The sequence below is a fragment of the Theropithecus gelada genome, chromosome 19 (assembly GCF_003255815.1).
Source record: "Theropithecus gelada isolate Dixy chromosome 19, Tgel_1.0, whole genome shotgun sequence".
Taxonomy (NCBI): Eukaryota; Metazoa; Chordata; class Mammalia; order Primates; family Cercopithecidae; genus Theropithecus; species Theropithecus gelada.
Genome location: NC_037687.1, coordinates 44,167,136 through 44,187,188, shown reverse-complemented (window position 1 = coordinate 44,187,188; position 20,053 = coordinate 44,167,136). Strand labels below are relative to the sequence as shown.

The 20,053-nt window shown below is 53.0% G+C and overlaps 1 protein-coding gene across 3 annotated transcripts; it reads left to right on the top strand.

The window, feature by feature from the left end:
• Positions 1–6,495: 6,495 nt before the first annotated feature.
• On the top strand, positions 6,496–19,098 carry ZBTB32 (zinc finger and BTB domain containing 32). Of its 3 annotated transcripts, none has more exons than XM_025367850.1 (7): positions 6,496–6,632; positions 14,994–15,110; positions 17,535–17,579; positions 17,829–17,902; positions 18,011–18,079; positions 18,205–18,369; positions 18,547–19,098. In XM_025367850.1, the coding sequence occupies exons 2-7, from the start codon at positions 15,106–15,108 to the stop codon at positions 18,819–18,821; spliced, it is 633 nt and encodes a 210-aa protein (XP_025223635.1). In that variant the 5' UTR covers positions 6,496–6,632; positions 14,994–15,105; the 3' UTR covers positions 18,822–19,098. The 3 variants fall into 3 exon arrangements, with proteins under 3 accessions (XP_025223635.1, XP_025223634.1, XP_025223636.1); XM_025367849.1 differs by having other exon boundaries at positions 16,596–17,579; XM_025367851.1 differs by lacking the exon at positions 17,829–17,902.
• Positions 19,099–20,053: the final 955 nt, after the last annotated feature.

The window sequence follows — 20,053 nt, the reverse complement described above, 5'->3', positions numbered from 1 at the left end:
TTACAGGTGTGAGCCACCGCGCCTGGCTAGGAGTTTAATAAATATTTGAGTGGATGTAAGTTTCTTGACCTTGATGCATGGGCCCTGGAGAGCTAGAAGACCTGAATTCTAAGCTTCATCCCTGTGCAGCTGTGGACACTGAGCCTCAAATGTAATCATGGTCTGGGGTTTTTCCAGAGATCAAAGCTTGGGGAAAGTCCTTTATTCTCTGAAAGGTACAGGGTTATTTTCACATCTGTTATGAACACTTGTGCTGTTGAGCTGAGCTCCTGAGTCTTAGCCAGCTGTCTGGCTCCAGTTGGACTTCCTGCTGTACCTCAGATACACTAAGCTCACTCCTGCCTTGGGGCTTTTGCGCTTGCTACTGCTTCTGGGAACACACTGCCCCCAGGCTTTCCCAAGGCCCCTTAATTTTCAGGGTCTATGCCAGGGCAGATGATACTGATTGCAAGGAAACAACTTGGTTGCAGGGCATTCGGGAACAGAAGAAATACTACTGTTCAGCCGGGCGCCCTGGCTCACGCCTGTAATCCCAACACTTTGGGAGGCCGAGGCAGGTGGATCACGAGGTCAAGAGATCAAGACTATCCTGGCTAACGTGGTGAAACCCCGTCTCTACTAAAAATACCAAAAAAAAAAAAAAAAGCCAAGTGTGGTGGCGGGCGCCTGTAATTCCAGCTACTCGGGAGGCTGAGGCAGGAGAATTGCTTGAACCCAGGAGGCAGAGGTTGCAGTGAGCCAAGATTGCGCCACTGCACTCCAGCCTGTAGTCTCAAAAGAAAAGAAAAGAAGGCCGGGCGTGGTGGCTCACGCCTGTAATCCCAGCACTTTGGGAGGCCGAGGCAGGCGAATCATGAGGTCAGGAGATCGAGACCATCCTAACACGTTGAAACCCTGTGTCTACTAAAAATACAAAAACAAAATTAGCCAGGTATGGTGGTGGAGGCCTGTAGTTCCAGCTACTCTGGAGGCTGAGGTGGGAGAATGGCGTGAACCCAGGAAGTGGCAGGAGGATCACTGAGGCTAGGAGTTTGAGGCCACAGTGTGCTATGATTGCACCTGTGAATAGCCACTGCACTCCAGCCTGGGCAACACAGCAAGACCCTATCTCCAGAAGAAACAAAACAAAACACAGGAAACCCATACTGTAGACCAGTTTATTAAAATAGAAAGAAAATAACCAGGTGTGGTGGCGCACGCCTGTAGTCCCAGCTACTCAGGAGACTGAGACAGGAGAATCGCTTGAACCTGGGAGGCAGGAGTTGCAGTGAACCGAGATCGTGCCATTGCACTCTAGCCTGGGCAACAGAGTAAGACTCTGTCTCAAAAAAAAAAAAAAAAAAAAAGGGAAAAATATAAATAATAAAAAATTGTTAGCAATTATCACTAGGGCTTCTCAGTGAGAATCGGTGAGAAACTCCAAAGGTTCTGAGGCTGTAAAGTATATTCCCAACCACCTTTAGGGTCAAAGTTGGGACAAGATGAACTAACTATAAATGAGGCTTGTTGAGTGAGAGGACTTCTCAACCAATCCAACCCAGGACCTACCAGATAAGTACTTCCTGAAGGTAATGTGGTTTGGGGGTGATCTCTTGGGTCAGACAGATCTGGGTCTGAATTCCAGCTTTGGTTACTCCTCAGGGACTCAGTTTCTTCGTCTTTCTTTTTTTTTTTTTTTTTTTGAGACGGAGTCTCGCTCTGTCGCCCAGGCTGGAGTGCAGTGGCCGGATCTCAGCTCACTGCAAGCTCCGCCTGCCGGGTTTACGCCATTCTCCTGCCTCAGCCTCCCGAGTAGCTGGGACTACAGGCGTCCGCCACATCGCCCGGCTAGTTTTTTGTATTTTTTAGTAGAGACGGAGTTTCACCATGTTAGCCAGGATGGTCTCGATCTCCTGACCTCGTGATCCACCCGTCTCGGCCTCCCAAAGTGCTGGGATTACAGGCTTGAGCCACCGCGCCCGGCCTCTTCGTCTTTCTTTTTTCTTTTTTTTTTGAGATGGAGTCTTGCTCTGTTGTCCAGGCTGGAGTGCAGTGGCATCATCTTGGCTCACTGCAACCTCTGCCTCCCAGGTTCAAGCGATTCCCCTACCTCAGCCTCCTGAGTAGCTGGGATTACAGGCACGTACCACCATGCCCAGCTCATTTTTGTATTTTTGGTAGAGACGGGGGTTTCACCATGTTGGTCAGGCTGGTCTCGAACTCCTGACCTTATGACCCACCCGCTTCGGCCTCCCAAAGTGCTTGAATTATAGGCATGAGCCACCATGCCTGGCCTAATTTCTTCATCTTTCAAATGGGAAAATGCAGTGTGAGGTGTGATGAACTCAGGCTTAGATTCAGAAGGTCTTGTATCATTCTACTCCTTGCTCAGCTATGGACCAGCTGTGTGAGCTGAGATGAGGAGCTGCACCTCTGTGAGCCTTGGCTGAGTATTCCGATGCGTGTTGGCATCATTCTGCTTCCTATGGTGGCTGGGGATTCCCTGGGACCATGTGTGTCTGCACTGTGGTCACTGTAGTTGGCAGGATAGGAGGCAGTGTATAAAAATGTTTAGGAGCTTAGGCTCTGGAGTCAGACTGCAACAGGCCTAGTTCAAATTCCAGCTCTGATAATTACTCCCGGTGAGATCTTAGGAAAATCAGTTTCTTCTCCGAACCTCAGTTTTTGTTTTTTTTGTTTTGTTTTGTTTTGTTTGAGACGGAGTCTTGCTCTGTCGCCCAGGCTTGAGTGCAGTGGCGTGATCTCGGCTCACTGCAACCTCTGCCTCCCAGGTTCAAGCGATTCTCCTGCCTCAGCCTCCCCAGTAGCTGGGATCACAGGCATGCGCCACATGCCCAGCTAATTTTTTTGTAGTTTTAGTAGAGATGGGGTTTCACCATGTTGGCCAGGCTGGTCTCGAACTCCTGGCCTCAAAGAATCCACCTGCCTCATCCTCCCAAAGTGCTGGGATTACAGGCATGAGCCAATGCGCCCGGCCAAACTTCAGTTTTTGTATCTGTCAAATGAGCATAATAACAGTAAATATCTGATAGAGTTTACTACGAAGAGTCAATCAGATGATGCAGGTAAAGCACTTAAAACTGGTCTGGGGCCTGGCACAGTGGGTCATGCCTGTAATCCCAGAAATTTGGGAGTCCAAGGTAGGAGGATCACTTGAGCCCAGGAGTTTAAGTCCAGCCTGGGCAACATAGTGAGACCATCTCTACAAAATAATAATTAATTAATTAATTAATTAATTAGTGAGGTATGGTGTTGTGCACCTGTAGTCCCAGTGAATTGGGAGGCTAATGTGGGAAGATCCTTTGACCCCAGGAGGTCAAGACTGCAGTGAGCCATGATCCTGCCACTGTGCTCTAGCCTGGGCAAGAGAGCAAGACCCTATCTCAAAATAAAAAAGCAAAGATATTATAAGACTGATTTTTTAAATACCTTTCTCTAGGTCGGGTGCAGTAGCTCATGCCTGTAATCCCAGCACTATGTGAGGCCGAGGCAGGAAGATCACTTGAAGTCAGGAGTTCGAGACCAGCCTGGCCAACATGGTGAAACCCCGTCTCTACTAAAAATACAAAAATTAGCTGGGTGTGGTGGCAGGTGACTGTAATCCCAGCTACTTGGGAGGCTGAGGCAGGAGGATGGCTTGAACCCGGGAGGCGGAGGTTGCAGAGAGCCGAGATTGTGCAACTGCACTCCAGCCTGGGCGACAGAGCAAGACTTAAATACATACATACATACATACATACATACATACACACACACATACATAAAATACCTTTTTCTACATGTCAGTCCATTTTCCCAAAACCAGGGCCAATGTGACCAGACCCCATCCCCATCTACAAGATCAATCCTACTTAATCATAGTGTAGCTTGAAGGTTGGACTCTCACCACAGCAGGGTTCACAGCAGGGTTCGAGTCCCTGCAATGCCCGTACCTGCTGCAGACCTGAAATAAACGACTTCACCTCTTTGGCCCTCAGAGGTTAACCAGGCATAGTAATCGCCTCCCTCACAGGGTTATTTAGGTTTCAACCAGTTGATGCACAAGCGTGGCACATGGAAAAGGCTCGATAAACGCGAGGTGCTGTTACTCCCACCACAGCGCCAGTTCTTCTCCCCTTTTTACTTTATTTTTTTATTTTTATTTTATTTTTATTTTTTGAGATAGAGTCTTGCTCTTTTGCCCAGGCTGGAGCGTAGTGGCGCCATCTTGGCTCACTGTAACTTCCGCCTCTCGGGTTCAAGCAATTCACCTGTCTCAGCCTCCTGAGTAGCTGGGATTACAGGCGTCCCCCACCACGTCCGGCTAATTTTTGTATTTTTAGTAGAGACGGGGTTTCACTATATTTGTCAGGCTGGTCTCGAACTCCTGAGCTCAGGTGATCTGCCCGCCTCGGCCTCCCAAAGTGCTGGGATTACAGGCGTGAGCCACCGTGCCCGGCCCCTTCCCCCATTTTAGTGGTTTCCCTCCCTATTGGGGCCAGGGACGCCTCAGGCTGTCTCTGTCAAGACCTACAGCTCTGGCTGTTGTCCCAGGCTCTTCCGCGAGGTGCTCTCCTGCCTCCTGACCACCCCCATTCCTCCCCGCTCGAACTCCTCAGCGAGCGGCTGCGAAGGACGCGCCAACACTCCGCGTAGCGGGAAGGGACCGAACTCGGATCGCGGCCTGAAATTGCTGCGCTATACTCCCGCCCCGCTGCCCTCTGGTCAATTTAAAGCGAAGACGAGCCTTAGGGCCAGTCAGAGGCGGCAGCGGAGGAGCCATGCCCGCCTCCTTGAGGCGCCCTGGCGTCTCATTGGCTGTGCTTGAGAACGAATCCCGGGCTAAGCCACTCAGAAAGGAGCGGAGCCAGCCAATCAGCAGTGCAACCGCCGCGGGGGCCGGGCCAGAAGTCTTGCAGACAAGCACCTCAGAAGATTGGCAAGGGGCGACCTCGCAGCTTGTCAGCCCCGAAGCCCTGCCCAGGGGGAAAGCCTGCTGGAGGGAGTCTAATCCCCGGGCCAGTTAATGTTGGGGCAGCGCAATCGGCCGTTCCCTCTGCGGTGGGGTGGGGGGCGGGAGTGCTGACACGTCCGCGCGCCAGTGCTGACACGTCGGCGCGCCGTTACTCCTGGCTGAGCATACAGTCGAGGTGGCAGTGGGAATTGGAAGTGCGAGTGTCACACTGCCAATCACGGGGCAAGGTACTGCCCCCTCTTGTGTCTTCCTTGTCTCTGTACACGTCCAGGCGAGGCAGAGTGAGCTGTGCCAGCAATCGTGGTGGAGTGGGACAAGAGGAGAGAAAAGGGAGCTGTCCACAGACACTGAAGCCTGGCTTTTTTTTTTTTTTTTTTTTTTTTTTTTTTTTTTTTGAGACGGAGTCTCGCTCTGTCTCCCAGGCGGAGTGCAGTGGCGCGATCTCGGCTGCCTGCAATCCCGGGGTTCAAGCGATTCTCCTGTCTCAGGCTCCCGAGTAGCTGGAATTACAGGTGCCCGCCACCACGCTCAGCTAATTTTTGTATTTTTAGTAGAGACGGGGTTTCACCATGTTGGTCATGCTGTTCTCGAACTCCTGACCCCAGATGATCCGCCCGCCTCGGGCTCTCAAAGTGCTGGGATTACAGGCGTGAGCCACCGCGCCCTGCCTGGCTGGCTCTTTTATTTTATTTTTATTTATTTATTAGAGACAGGGTCTCACTGTGTCACCCAGGCTGCAGTGCAGTGATGTGATCATAGCTCACTGCAGCCTCGACCTCCTGGGCTCAAGGGATCCTACTACCACCTCGACCTCTCAAAGCGCTGGGATTACCGGCATGAGACACAGTGCCTGGCCTTGGCTTGCTCTTATGGGCCTCCAGGCCAATCAGGTGTGGCGGCAGCCTACACACCCCTACACACTTCCCAGATGGTAAAGGGTCGAGAGAAAGGTGACAGGGTTTGCAAATGGGAGCTACTTAGGGAGGCAAAAGAGAAGCAAGAAAGGCAGGTCAGGCACGGTGTCTCACGGCTGTAGTCCCAGAATTTTGGGAGGCCCAGGTGGGAGGATTGCTTGAGCCCAGGAGTTCCAGGCTGCAGTGAACTATGATTGCACCATTGCACTCCAGCACGGGCAACGGAGGGAGACCCTGTTCATAAAATAAAAATGAAATAATTAAAAAAAAAAAAAAAAAAAAAGGACAGTGGTACTCCGGAGCACTTGCTGAGGGAGCCTCCAGGGCTGTTCAGGTGAGGGAGAATCAGGGTCCAGTTTCTTCATGGAGAGAGTGGGAAAGGGCAGACTACACAAGCCGATCAACGCTGGAGCCCGGCTGGAAACCAATGAAATCTCAGCCTAAGAGGCCTGAAGCCTATGGACCAATGAGACTCAAGGCCCTGCCCCTTCACAGCCAATCAGCTGCAGGTCAGAGACAGACGCGCGGGAGTGGCGCTGTCCTAGGTGCCTCCCATGCTGCCCAGCGTGCTCAGCTGGCCTGAGCGGGAGAGTGCGACCCGCGCTGCAGCCAATCAGCGTCCGCCTCAGGATCCGGGAGTGACCACGTGCGGGAGCCTTGCGTCCCTGGCCTCGCTCCACTCCCCACTTTTAACGGTCACTCGGCCTTGAGCCATCCTGAGTGTATGGGAGGCTGAAAGAGAAGGAGGAACAGGGTCTGGGCCGGTGAGTGCCATCGTTTTTCTTTACTTTCTTGGGCTTGGGCCTGGCCTAGGCAAAGCTGGGGTGTGGAAGCTTGACTGGCCCTGTTGATGATTGGGAAGTGCGGGTTGAGGGCTTTAGCCCTTAGGGCTTTCCTCTGTCTTTGAGAGGCTGGAAATGCAGCCTCCTGGCCACCTTTAGGCCTAGGTTTGGCAGAGGCCAAGCCAGCTTGCCCTCTGGGTTGGTCTACGGCCCCCGAGGCCAGCCTGAGTGGGAACGGTGTTGTGGGGAAGTTGCAGGCCCTTAGCTCTGCACGGGGTCATTGACCGTTAGGTATGGCCTCTGGACAATGAGAGGTTACCAGGGGTCTCTGGACTGAGCCTGAATCTGGTGACTGAAAGGAGAGGCCTGTGGATCTCCAAAGGTTACGTAGGGGCTGGGCACGGTGGCTCATGCCTGTAATCCCAGCACTTTGGGAGGCTGAGGCAGGTGGATCATTTGAGGTCAGGAGTTTGAGACCAGCCTGGCCAACATGGAGAAACTCTGTCTCTACGAGGTTTCCAAAAAAAATTACCTGGGCGTGGGGGCACATGTCTGTAATTCCAGTTACTCAGAAAGCTGAGGCAGGAGAATAGCTTGAACCCGGGAGGTGAAGGTTGCAGTGAGCCGAGATTGTGCCATTGCACTCCAGCCTGGGCGACAGAATGAGACCCTGTCTCAAGAAAAAAAAAAAAGAAAAGGAAAAAAAAAGTTGCGTAGAAAGTCACTGGCCAAGAGATGAAACTAGTGTTCACTTGAAGGTCTTCTGGGGTCTTTGGAGCCAGCCTGGGCTGGGAGTGAATGTTCTGGACTCCAGGTTGAGATGTTCTTGGGAGATTTCCCAGTATGGGGTCCAAGTTGGATGATGTGGCCAAGAGGTTAGGCCAGTAATCCTCTGGAGATTCTAGGGAGAAGGGTTCTGAATCTCAGCCAAGCTGTTTGCCCTGGATGAAGTATTATTACCCTGTGGTGGCTCTGTACAGAACTGGGATTGGGTGGCCGGGCGTGGTGGCTCACACCTGTAATCCCAGCACTTTGGGAGGCTGAAGTGGGCGGATCACCAGGTCAGGAGCTCGAGACCAGCCTGACCAAGATGGTGAAACCCTGTCTCTACTGAAAATACAAAAATTAGCCGGGCGTGTGGCAGGCACCTGTAATCCCAGCTACTCAGGAGTCTGAGGCAGGAGAATCACTTGAACCCGGGAGGCAGAGGTTGCAGTGAGCCAAGATCATGCCATTGCACTCCTGCCAGGGCAACAGAGCAACACTCTGTCTCAAAAAAAAAAAAAAAAAAAAAAAAAAGCCGGGTGCAGTGGCTCAAGCCTGTAATCCCAGCACTTTGGGAGGCCGAGACGGGCGGATCACGAGGTCAGGAGATCGAGACCATCCTGGCTAACACGGTGAAACCCCGTCTCTACTAAAAACTACAAAAAACTAGCCGGGCGAGGTGGCGGGCGCCTGTAGTCCCAGGTACTGGGGAGGCTGAGGCAGGAGAATGGCGTGAGCCCGGGAAGCGGAGCTTGCAGTGAGCCGAGATTGCGCCACTGCACTCCAGCCTGGGCCACGAGCGAGACTCTGTCTCAAAAAAAAAAAAAAAAAAAAAAAATTAATTAAAAAAAAAGAACTGGGATTGGGTCATGTCTGGAGCTTTTCAGTCTCCCTGTTCCACTCTTTCCCGTGCCTGTTCTGATCATTCCCGGAAGATGAAGATATCAGACTGTAGGTGTGGGGCAGGTGCATGGGGAGGATGACGTCATAGTGGAGCACAGGAAGAGGTGTGTGAGATACTCTACTCTTTAGGAAATCACCCAGGTTGGGGCAGAGCGTGGTGGCTCACGCCTGTAATCCTAGCACTTTGGGAGGCCAAAGCAGGTGGATCACCTGAGGTCAGGAGTTCAAGACCAGCTTGGCCAACATGGTGAAACCCCATCTCTACTAAAAATGCAAAAAATTAGCCAGGCATGGTGGATGCCTGTAATCCCAGCTACTTGGGAGCCTGAGACAGGAGAATCACTTGAGCCCACAAGGCAGAGGTTGCAGTGAGCCGAGATCATGTCACTGCACTCCAGCCTGGGCAACAAGGGCAAAACTCTGTCTCAAAAATAAATAAGTAAATAACATAAAATAAAAGGAAACCACCCAGGTTGTCTTTACTGATGATCTTTTTATACTCATGGCACAGGGTGTTGATACCTAGTTTCATTCAGCTGTTCAGTGGTATTTATGCTTTCAGAGTACCTTCAGTACACCCAGAGTTCTTTAACCAGGGGTGAGGGTGCAAGGAGTGGTTTATGAGTGGACTTCAAGGAAGTCTAACCCCCAAACCAGTTAATATTGGGGCAGCTCAGTTGGCCATTCCCTCTATGGTATAGTGGCGGTCGGGGGTGCTGGCATGTGAAGTGTGCAGTTAAACCCAGCTCAGCAGACAGCCACCAAGCATGGTGGCACATGCCTGTAATCCCAGCTACTGAGGAGGCTGAGATGGAGGAATGACTTGAGCCCAGGATTTCGAGACTGCAGTGAGCCATGATTGCACCACTGCACTCCAGGCTGGGTGACAGAGCAAGACTGTCTCAAAAAAAAAAAAAAAAAAAAAAGAACAATTAATGGTATGCATGTATATTATGAGGAGGGGAGGGCAAAGAATAAGCAAGAGGATAGTTAACCTGTCCAGCCATGAGGCTCAGAGTAATCTGTCAATGTCTTGTCATGCATTCGTATGCCAAGTGGTTTGAGTGTCTACTATTTTCTTTTCCTTTTTGTTTTTCTTTTTTATTGTTTTTTTTTTTGTTTTTTTTGTTTGTTTGTTTGTTTTTTGAGACGGAGTCTTGCTCTGTTACCAGGCTGGAGTGCAGTGGAATAATCTCGGCTCACTGCAACTTCCACCTCCCAGGTTTAAGCAATTCTCCTGCCTCAGCCTTCCAAGTAGCTGGAATTACAGGCACGTGCCACCACGCCCAGCTAATTTTTGTATTTTTAGTAGAAACAGCGTTTCACCATGTTGGCCAGGATGGTCTCGATCTCTTAACCTTGTGATCCGCCCACCTCAGCCTCTCAAAGTGCTGGGATTACAGGCGTGAGCCCCCGCTCCCAGCCTGTGTCTACCATTTTCTAATGTCAGCAGTTGGTCCCAGGCTGGGTGGCTCACGCCTGTAATCCCTGCACTCTGGGAGGCCAAGGCAGGTGGATCACTTGAGGTCAGAAGTTTGAGACCAGCCTGGCCAACATGGTAAAACCTCATCTCTATTAAAAATACAAAAATTAGCCGGGTGTCGTGGTGCGTGCCTGTAATCCCAGCTACTCGGGAGGCTGAGGCAGGAGAATCGCTTGAACCTGGGAGGCAGGGGTTGCACTGAGCCAAGATCGTGCCACTGCACTCCAGCCTGGGCGACAGAAGGAGACTCTGTCTTAAAAAAAGAAGAGTTGGTCCCATGGCTGACACTCTCAACCTGATGGTGACTCCCTAAGAGATTTAGAACCATTGGAATAAAGCGGGCTCCTATATTATTTATGGGGCCCGGGCGAGATGACAGAGACTCCCTCTTTTCTTCCCACGCCTGGTGTTGGCCCATACTTCAAGGTGTCTCACATTCTAGCCTGCACATCCGAGCTCAGTCTACAAATCCCTTACACAAAATCAGGGTCTAGCATGTGCGTACATCAGTCAGAGTCCATTCTCATGAATACAGGCTGGGGTTGAGTCCTGTGTAGGGGGCCTCAGAGTCATTTGGTCCAGGAAATCCCAGGTGCTGAGTTCTGAGAGCGCGGTCCAGAAGTGAGGTGGGAGCTCACAGTTCCCAGTAGGCACTTTCTAGATGCCTTTTGACTCAGCCTATGCGAAGGGATACAGCCAGAGGAGGTCCAAGTGGGACCCTTTACCCAGGTTTAAGTCAACACTAGTATTCTGTACTGGTCTTGAAACAGCCCCTGTGAGGAATCTGAGGGTCTTGGAAGAGTTAGTTCTATATGAGCGCTGAAGAGAAGGGCCATTCACTGTGAATGGATGTAGTGAAACCTGTTTTCTGACTTCTAGTCTAGTTCTTTTCCCAGTTAATCTACAAAGGGTGTGCTATGAAGGGGTCTCTATGACCTAGATTCAGCTCACCTGGGTATGACTATATCTGCTTCTTGGGACATATAGAGCACAAATTTAAGGGAAAAAGGGAACTAATTCACTCCTTGTGGTGTCTCTTTTCTGGAAGTCTTAGATGTCCTTAATTGGAAAGAAAGACTGAACTTTTTTTTTTTTTTTTTTTTTTTTTGAGGCAGAGTTTCATTCTTGTTGCTCAGGCTGGAGTGCAATGGCGCGATCTCGGCTCACTGCAACCTCCGCCTCCCAGGTTGAAGCGATTCTCCTGCCTCAGCCTCCCGAGTAGCTGGGATTACAGGCATGTGCCGCCAAGCCCAGCTAATTTTTTGTATTTTTAGTAGAGACAGGGTTTCTCCATGTTGGTCAGGCTGGTCTTGAACTCCCAACTTCAGGTGACCCGCCTGCCTCGGCCTCCCAGAGTGTTGGGATTATAGGCGTGAGCCACTGCGCCCAGTGAAAGAGTGAACATACTTAAACTTCATGTAAGATTTGGATAATCATTCTTAATCTATATAAAATGCTGTGGGGAATTTAACCACCTTCATTTGTGGAAAGAGATGGGTTCATGGGAAGAGTGGCGAGTTCACATAATTTTTCTAAATTGAATGTTATTCATCTTGGCTTGGGAAGAGGGCTTGATATTTAAAATAAGTGAGATAGAAGGAAAACTTTTTCACAAAACAAATGATCATCCCTCTCATTGGTCTATTCTGATGGTTTGATTTTAATTATAATATTTAAGGAGAATTGGTATTTGTGTTGCTGTGTTGACCTTGTTACATCAAGCTGGGTTGTGCCTGAAGTTCATGACACAAGGATTTCTGGGAAGCTCTGACTTTGTAGCCAGGGTGTGCTCCGAGCCCCTTGCACATTTTCCCCTTAGTGTCCCATTGGTCAAGCCTATCAGTAAGAATAAGAAATACCAGATTTCAGGCCAGGCGTGGTGCCTCACACCTGTAATCCCAGCATTTTGGGACGCCAAGGCGGGCAGTTCATGAGATCAGGAGTTCGAGACCAGCCTGGCCAGCACGGTGAAACCCATCTCTACTAAAAATACAAAAAATTAGCCTGGTGTGGTGATGTACGCCTGTGATCCCAGCTACTCGGAAGGCTGAGGCAGGAGAACCACTTGAACCCAGGAGGTGGAGGTTGCAGTGAGCCGAGATTGTGCCACTGCACTCCAGCCCAGGCAATAGAGCAAGACTCTGTCTCAAAAAAAAAAAAAAAAAAAAAAAGATTTCAAATTTTATTTGGTAATACGAATATCAGGCCAGGCATGTAGGCTTATGCCTGTAATCCCAGCACTTTGGGAGGCTGAGATGGGTGGATCACCTGACATCAGGAATTTGAGACCAGCCTGGCCAACATGGTGAAACACCATCTCTAATAAAAATACAAAAAATTAGTCAGGCATGGTGGTAGGCGCCTGTAATCCCAGCTACTTGGGAGGCTGAGGCAGGAGAATTGCTTGAACCCAGGAGGCAGAAGTTGCAGTAAGCCGAGATTGCACCACTGCACTCCAGCCTGGGCAACAAGAGTGAAACTCTCTCTCAAAAAAAAAAAAAAAAAAAAGTAATGTAAGTATTAAAAAGGACTGAGAGGCAGATATCATATCTCCTTTTCTTACATACTCCCTTTCCAACCATGCCCTACCTAATCTCTCTACTTACTCTACCCTCTGGCAGGACACAGGCTTGCGTCCGTATAACCTGTAGTTTCCTTGCTCTTCCCAGAGAGACAACTGCAGATGATTACTACCGAGTCAGCCAGGAAGAGGAAGAGGGGCAAGGCTTTTGAGTCTAGGGAGGGGGAGTCCTTTTAAGAACAGCAACAGACCAGGCACGGTGGCTCACGCCTGTAATCCCAGCAGTGGACCACCTGAGGTTAGCAGTTCGAGACCAGCCTGGCCAACATGGTGAAACCCCATCTCCAGTAAAAATACAAAAATTAGCTGGGTGTGATGGTGCGTGCCTGTAACCCCAGCTACTTGGGAGGCGGAGGCACAAGAATTGCTTGAACCCAGAGGCAGAAGATGCAGCGAGCCGAGATGGCGCCACTGCACTCCAGCTTGGGTGACAGAACAAGACTCTGTTTCAAAACAAAAACAAAACAGCACCAGCAGCGTCCCTACTCTTCCAAGTCAAAGTACCGTCTGCTTCTGCTTCTGCCATCTGTGCTCAGTGGAGGATGGCTTGGGTTGCACTGTCAAGGCTAGAGAAGGGCTCAGGGTGTCATCAGCATAAGGGTTGCAGTGCAGAGGGCCCTGGAGATAACTCTAGGAGGCGATCTCTAAGGGGATATCCTTAGATGGGGTTCCCCATTCTTGGGGGCTTTTGTTCACTGAAAGGGGAGTTCCCTTGCCCCTCCTCCCTTTTAGGTTCCCCGAAAGCCCACCGATGCTCCCTGTCAACTACATTTGGCTTACACAGAATGCTGCCCTTTGAGCAGTCTCCAACTCTCTCGATCATCAATGAGCAAACCAGCGGGGGAGCTGAGTCACAGGCACATGATGTGGGGCTGGAAAGCGAAGGGGCCATACTTAGATGGGCGACCACGTAATCGTCCAGACCCCTGTACCTTTCCTCTGTCCCTGGGGCTAGTCCTTCAGGGCTTTCCGCACTCCTTCCTTGTCTTGAGGGACTCTGTATTTCTGTGTTGGAGGAAGGGTGTTTCCCTCTGCATACACACATATCAGAGGGATTGATGCTTTATGTGTCTTTTATATGGGTGTCTAATGCGTCCCTGGGTGTGGTGGTGTGAGGAATTAGAAAGCACAGAAATGGAAAATACTTAACGTTCAGAGTAGCAGATGAACACAGCTCTCACATTTGCATTTTCCCTTTCGTTCTGACTCATCTTCCCCTCTCCCCACTCTGTTGCCCCTCCACCAGCCTCACCCATTGACACACCCTGTCTGATCTAGGAAGGGTTAACATGTGCCCGCACCCATGTGGAGGGAAGGTGTGGTGGGTCTGGAGAGAGAGAGTGGGAGGCTAGTCAGAACATTTGGGGGTCCTGGAGCCAAAGAGAGAAATGGGAGCTTAGAGACACAATATTTGGGTCTGGGAGGGGACGAGGACTCTTAGATCCTTCTCCCTTAAGAGAAGCCTATGGGATGCCGGGCGCAATCCCAGCACTTTGAGAGGCTGAGGTGGGTGGATCACCTGACATCAGGAATTTGAGATCAGCCCGGCTAACGTGGCGAAACCGTCTCTACTAAAAATACAAAAATTAGCTGGGCGTGGTGGCGGGCCCCTGTAATCCCAGCTACTCGGGAGGCTGAGGCAGGAGAATTGCTTGAACCTGGGAGGCAGAGGTTGCAGTGAGCTGAGATTGCGCCACTGCACTCCAGTCTGGGAGACAGAGCCAGGCTCTGTCTCAAAAAAAAAAGAAAAGAGAAGCCTATGGGGAAGCAGACCATGCCTTGTCACCAGAGCAGCTTACCAGTACCTGACTACCTGACTTGTTTATCTCCCAATAATTTACTGTGTGTATATGATACACCAGGCACATATCATAAATGCTTTATTAGCTGGGCGCGGTGGCTCATGCCTATAATCTCAGCACTTTGGGAAGCCAAGGCCAGAGGATCATTTGAGCCAAGAGTTCAAAACCAGCCTGGGTAACATAGTGAGACCCCCGTCTCTACCAAAAATTAAAAATTAGCTAGGCTCGAACTTGTAGTCCCAGCTACTTAGGAGGCTGAGGTGGGAGGATCACATGAGCCCAGGAAGCTAAGGCTGCAGTGAGCCGTGATCGTACCACTGGGCAACAGAGCAAGACCCCGTCTCAAAATAAATATGTCATCAATATTTATTGGATAAATGAAAATTTTGCTATAGGATCAGGGATAATAGAATAATAAGAAACAGAAAAAGAAACTTGAGCCTTTCAGACTTCATCCCTTCCCCAGATTAAAGAGTTCTAAAGTGTGAAAAGAGGGGAAACCTCCGGGGACCTTGACCCCTTGGGCAGGAAGTGAAAGAAACCCAAGTCCTGATTTCAGAGAAATGTCATTTGTCATCAGCCCAAGAAAAGGTTTTTCTCTTCGAAGACCACCACAGGTCCTTCCTGGGGTTGCCCCTTTCAGAGCTTGATGGGAGGATCTGAGTCACTCACACATCCAGCCCCCAGGTCATTCCCAGCCAGCAAATGAGGTTTCCCAGTACCAAGTCAGGCAGAGGGAGGAAGCTGGCTTCTGGCTCCTCCAGTCTATTCTTGGGATCCAAATGTTTCAGTCCTTTTTACTTCCGCAGCTGTAAGCTCTGCCGTCATCTCTAAGAAACGACCATACCACTGAATGCTACTGTGTACTTACAAACCACGCTCATATTCGTCACGTCATTTCATCTTCACCCCCACCTCCAAATGAGGTAAGCAGATATTATCCCTATTTCATGAATGAGGTTACTGAGGCCCAGAGAAGTGACTTGCCCAAGATGACTCAACTAGTAAATGGCAGAGATGAAACTCAGAGGCAGGGTTGATTATTCCAAGGTCCTTGCTGTCACAGATACACTGCTTTGACTCTAGGAGTTCACACACAAAGTGAGGAGACAGGAGGCTAGGGGCAGAACGTGTGTGTTCTGGAGGTAGAGGGGTGGTCTCTCCTGCAGGCAGAAGGCAGAGGCAGGGTTAGAAAACCACACCCTCTCGGGGGGACTGTGGAAGACTGATACTTGGGACATCCAATGGAGGCCTGTGAGGTCAGGGGCGGGGCTAGCTCCAGGGGGGGCCCCAGGAGCCCCAACAGTAGTTCAGAGCATGCGGTGTCCTGGAAGAAGCTACAAGCGGTGAGTGATGGCCTCTGCCCAGCTGAGGCCTTCTTCCCATCACAACTCTTTCTGTCCCCTCCCTGCCAACCTGGAGCCCTCTCCCTGAGGTGTCCAAGTGTGGCCCTCCCAACCCCAAGGGCCCTTGCTCACAGGGAGCCTGCACCTAGGACTCTGCCTGCTGGGTGCTAAGACACTGAGGTTCTGGTTCTCTTCGTATCTGGGTTCCCAGCTCTGTTTTTAAAAGCCAGTGTGGTGGTTTTGATGTGTGAGAAACTCCTGCCTGGTTGGGTGCTTTCTATTCTTCACTTTTTGCCTTATGAAAAACAAATTAAACCATCTCCTTACCCGAATCTTGAGAGGAAACAGCCTCCCTGTCTCCAGTCCCCATGTCCCTTCCTCCCATCTCCTCAGGGGTCCATTCTCCAAAACCTGTCTCTATCAATGGGTCAGGAGCCTCCACTCCTGTGGCTTCTGCACCTGCTCTCCTCATTCTCTGGATGGGAATGTCTGGTTCCTTCCCTGAGGACATGTTCTAGAAGCTTCAGCTTCACAGTGATGACTGCCGGATGCCTTAGCGTCTGCGTTCCTGCAGCCAGGATCCCTATCATGCTGCCCTCTCTGCCTTTCAGGCACAATGGGCTTTTGGGGGAGGACCCACTAGCTTTCTAAGCTCTCCCGTGAAATTGTGTCATGCTCCATCCCTTAGTGCCAGGGTTGGCTGGGTTTTGTGGTGATCCTCGTCTGTACTGAAGAAAGCCTGGCTTGCGCAGAGGTGTTTCCCTGCACAGGGGCTTGGAGAAGCAGAAGTGGCAGTATCTGATATCTTTTACGTCAGAGACTGCTAACTGGAAGACTTCCCACATGCCTGTCTTAAAACCCACTACTAGCTATTTCTGTTAACTGACTGGCCCTTGCTCTTTAAGTCCTGAATTTGGTCTGATTTCCATTCTCTCGCCACCATGCCTACCTGCTATGATTCTGGATAAGCTCCAATCCTCTCTTGGGTTACTTTATTTGCTCACTCAGGACAGAGGGCTCTGATCTAGGACCAGCAACTCACACTCTCTCCCCTCACATCCACAGGCTTGAAATGAGATGAGATGTTCCTCCCTCCCCTTTCAACCATGGACCTCACACTGTGGCCTTTCTCTTAGAGCCTCTGAGATTGGTACCCAAGCAAGGCACAATGTCCCTGCTCCCCATAAGACTGCCCAGCCCCTATGGCTCTGATCGGCTGGTACAGCTAGCAGCCAGGCTCCGGCCAGCACTATGTGATACTCTGATCACTGTAGGGAGCCAGCAGTTCCCCGCCCACAGCCTGGTGCTAGCAGGTGTCAGCCAGCAGCTGGGCCGCAGGGGCCAGTGGGCTCTGGGAGAAGGCATCAGCCCTTCTACCTTTGCCCAGCTCCTGCACTTTGTGTATGGGGAGAGTGTAGAGCTGCAGCCTGGGGAGCTAAGGCCCCTTGAGGAGGCGGCCAGGGCCTTGGGAGTGCAGTCCCTGGAAGAGGCATGCTGGAGGGCTCGAGCGGACAGGGCTAAAGAGCCAGATCCAGTCCTGAAGAAACATCAGGAGGAGCCAGAGAAACCCTCAAGGAATCCTGAGAGAGAACTGGGGGACCCTGGAGAGAAGCAGAAACCAGAGCAGGTTTCTAGAACTGGTGGGAGAGAACAGGAGATGTTGCACAAGCACTCGGCACCAAGAGGCAGCCCCGAGATGGCAGGAGCAACACAGGAGGCTCAGAGGGAACAGACCAGGTCAAAGGAGAAACGCCTCCAAGCCCCTGTTGGCCAAAGGGGAGCAGATGGGAAGAATGGAGTGCTCATGTGGTTGAGGGAGAATCCGGGGGGCTCTGAGGAAAGTCTGCGCGAGCTCCCTGGCTCCCTTCCCCCAGCAGGCTCCCTGCAAACCAGCGTCACCCCCAGGCCCTTGTGGGCTGAGGCCCCTTGGTTGGTGGGGGGCCAGCCTGCCCTGTGGAGCATCCTGCTGATGCCACCCGGATATGGTATTCCCTTCTACCATAGCACTCCCACCACTGGAGCCTGGCAGGAGGTCTGGCGGGACCAGAGGTGAGTGGAGGGGCCTAGTTCCCGGCCTCCAGGCTGGGAGGGTGTGGCCCAGGAGGGGCAGCCCTGCTGAGTGGAAAGGCACCGCATCTCTACTGCACAGTTCCTGAGCTGGGGATGAGACAAGAAGCTGCCGCCACAGGGCATGCCAAAGCCCAGCCCCGGGGAGAGGACTTGGGACGCCCCCTCTTCAGGAAGAGGGCAGGCTCTCAGGTTTAGTCAAAGCTGTAACACTTCCCCACCCTATCCCAGGATCCCACTGTCCCTTAATGCCCCCAAAGGGCTCTGGAGTCAGAACCAGTTGGCCTCCTCCAGCCCCACCCCAGGTAAGCCCCTCGATGCCCTGCATACACCTGTAACACGGTGCCTTCTCTGGGGTGGGGCTCCAGGAGTCCAGCCCGAGCAGGGCCCCTACCGCCCACTGTTCTCTCCAGGTTCCCTCCCCAAGGGCCCCGCACAGCTCAGCCCTGGGGAGATGGAAGAGTCTCATCAGGGGCACACAGGTGAGTCGGGCCGGGGCACTCGTGCCTCAGCCCCACTGTAGCCCTTGATTTCCTGCCTGAATGGTACAGTGAGTTGACGCTGGGATTCCTGGCCCTGCCCTCCTTTGCCTTCTCTGTCCTCACAGGTGCACTTGCAACCTGTGCGGGTCATGAGGACAAGGCAGGCTGCCCACCTCGCCCGCACCCTCCCCCGGCCCCTCCTGCTCGGTCTCGGCCCTATGCGTGCTCTGTCTGTGGAAAGAGGTTTTCACTCAAGCATCAAATGGAGACGCACTACCGAGTCCACACAGGTATGGGCGCCCCGCCCTGTGTGAACTGTCGGCTTTCTTCCCAACTCCGCTCCTGAGTCTCCACCTGCGTGTCCGGTTCCCGCGCAATCCCCTCACCCCGTGGCCCGATCCACCCCTAACTTGGCCAGCTTTCGCCCGCTTCCTTCCTTCACCCGCCTCCCCTTCCGACCGCTCTAGGAGAGAAGCCCTTCTCCTGTAGCCTTTGTCCTCAGCGCTCCCGGGACTTCTCGGCCATGACCAAGCATCTGCGGACTCACGGGGCCGCTCCGTACCGCTGCCCCCTGTGCGGGGCCGGCTGTCCCAGCGTGGCCTCCATGCAGGCGCACATGCGCGGTCACTCGCCCAGCCAACTCCCGCCAGGATGGACCATCCGCTCCACCTTCCTCTACTCCTCCTCGAGGCCGTCTCGGCCCTCGACCTCTCCCTGTTGTCCTTCTTCCTCCACCACCTGACGGGGTGTCGGTAGCGTCTTAGTCAAGAGTCCAATTAAAGAACGAAAAGCGGGCCGGCTCGGCTTCTGACCTGGCACCGCTGCTACGGCGGCCTAGCAAATTCCGCCCCAGAAAGGGCACCGAGTGCCCTCTCCTGGACGATCGCGGGTCGCAGAAGCCCAGGCCAGCGAGCCCTACAGGGTGAGGGCACTGAAGTGTGCAGAAGCGAAGGTTAACAGTAGTGGGGGGGGGATTGTCGATCTCATCACCATAATAAAGAATTTCCTGTGCTCTCCCTTCAGGACTAGAAAGCCAAGTTTAGTCTGTGCACACCCCCGCCCACGCCCCTTGTCCTGTAGCGGCCCCTGGTGGTCCTGCGTCCGCCGTCCAGCGGGGTGGACACTTCCTCCACCCCCGAGGCTCCCAGTCCTCCCCAGGAGGCAGCCGGCCGCGAGGGCTTGGTGTCCGGGCACACCTCGCGGCATGCCGGTCCTAGGCTGGTGGGGGCTGTGCGACCGCAAGTCACTCGCCCCTTCCACTGCAATCCACGGCGCGCGGAGTCTGATCTGGGAGCGCTCGGCCCGAGCGAGAGAGGAACGTGTGCTCCGACCCTGCTTTCGGCCACCCGCCTTCTCTCCGGGAGCACACAGACCCCGAGACCGCGGCCTCTCCGGCGTCTTCCCTCCAGGCCGTGCCGAACCGCCGCCGGATCGCGCCCGGAACGGAGACTGACTATGCCTTCCACCGCTCCTTCTCCAGCCCACGCCTCCTGCAGCCGCGAACTGCATTTCCCAGGGCCTCGGGGGTCCCGGGGCCCGAGCCCGCGGCACCCTGGGAGTGGTAGTCCACGCGGGCCGCCGGCCTCGCCAAGAACAATGGGAGGAGCCTGGGGCTAGGACCACACCTCCCGGAGACCCGGCAACCCGCTTTCCGGGTCCTGGCCGGGAACCCAGCAGTCCCAGCCCTCGCGCCTTGGCTGCCGGCGGAAGAAGCGAGGCGTCCAGACTACATTTCCCGGAGGCCCCCGCGGCTCGCCCCTCTGCGGCCGCAACGCGGGGTCTGTGCTCCCCAGGCGCGGTCCGAGGGCGCCGGCCGGCCGCGGACTCCCTCTCCCGTGGTGCCCTGCGCGTGGCCGGCCCGGCCCCCGGCCTCCGGCGGCCCCGCGGCGGCGCTGGTTGTTGTCGTGCGCCGGGGCCGCCCCGCCCCGCCCCCGCTTTCTCCCCTCCCCCCGGTCCTGCGCACGGGCCGCCCCT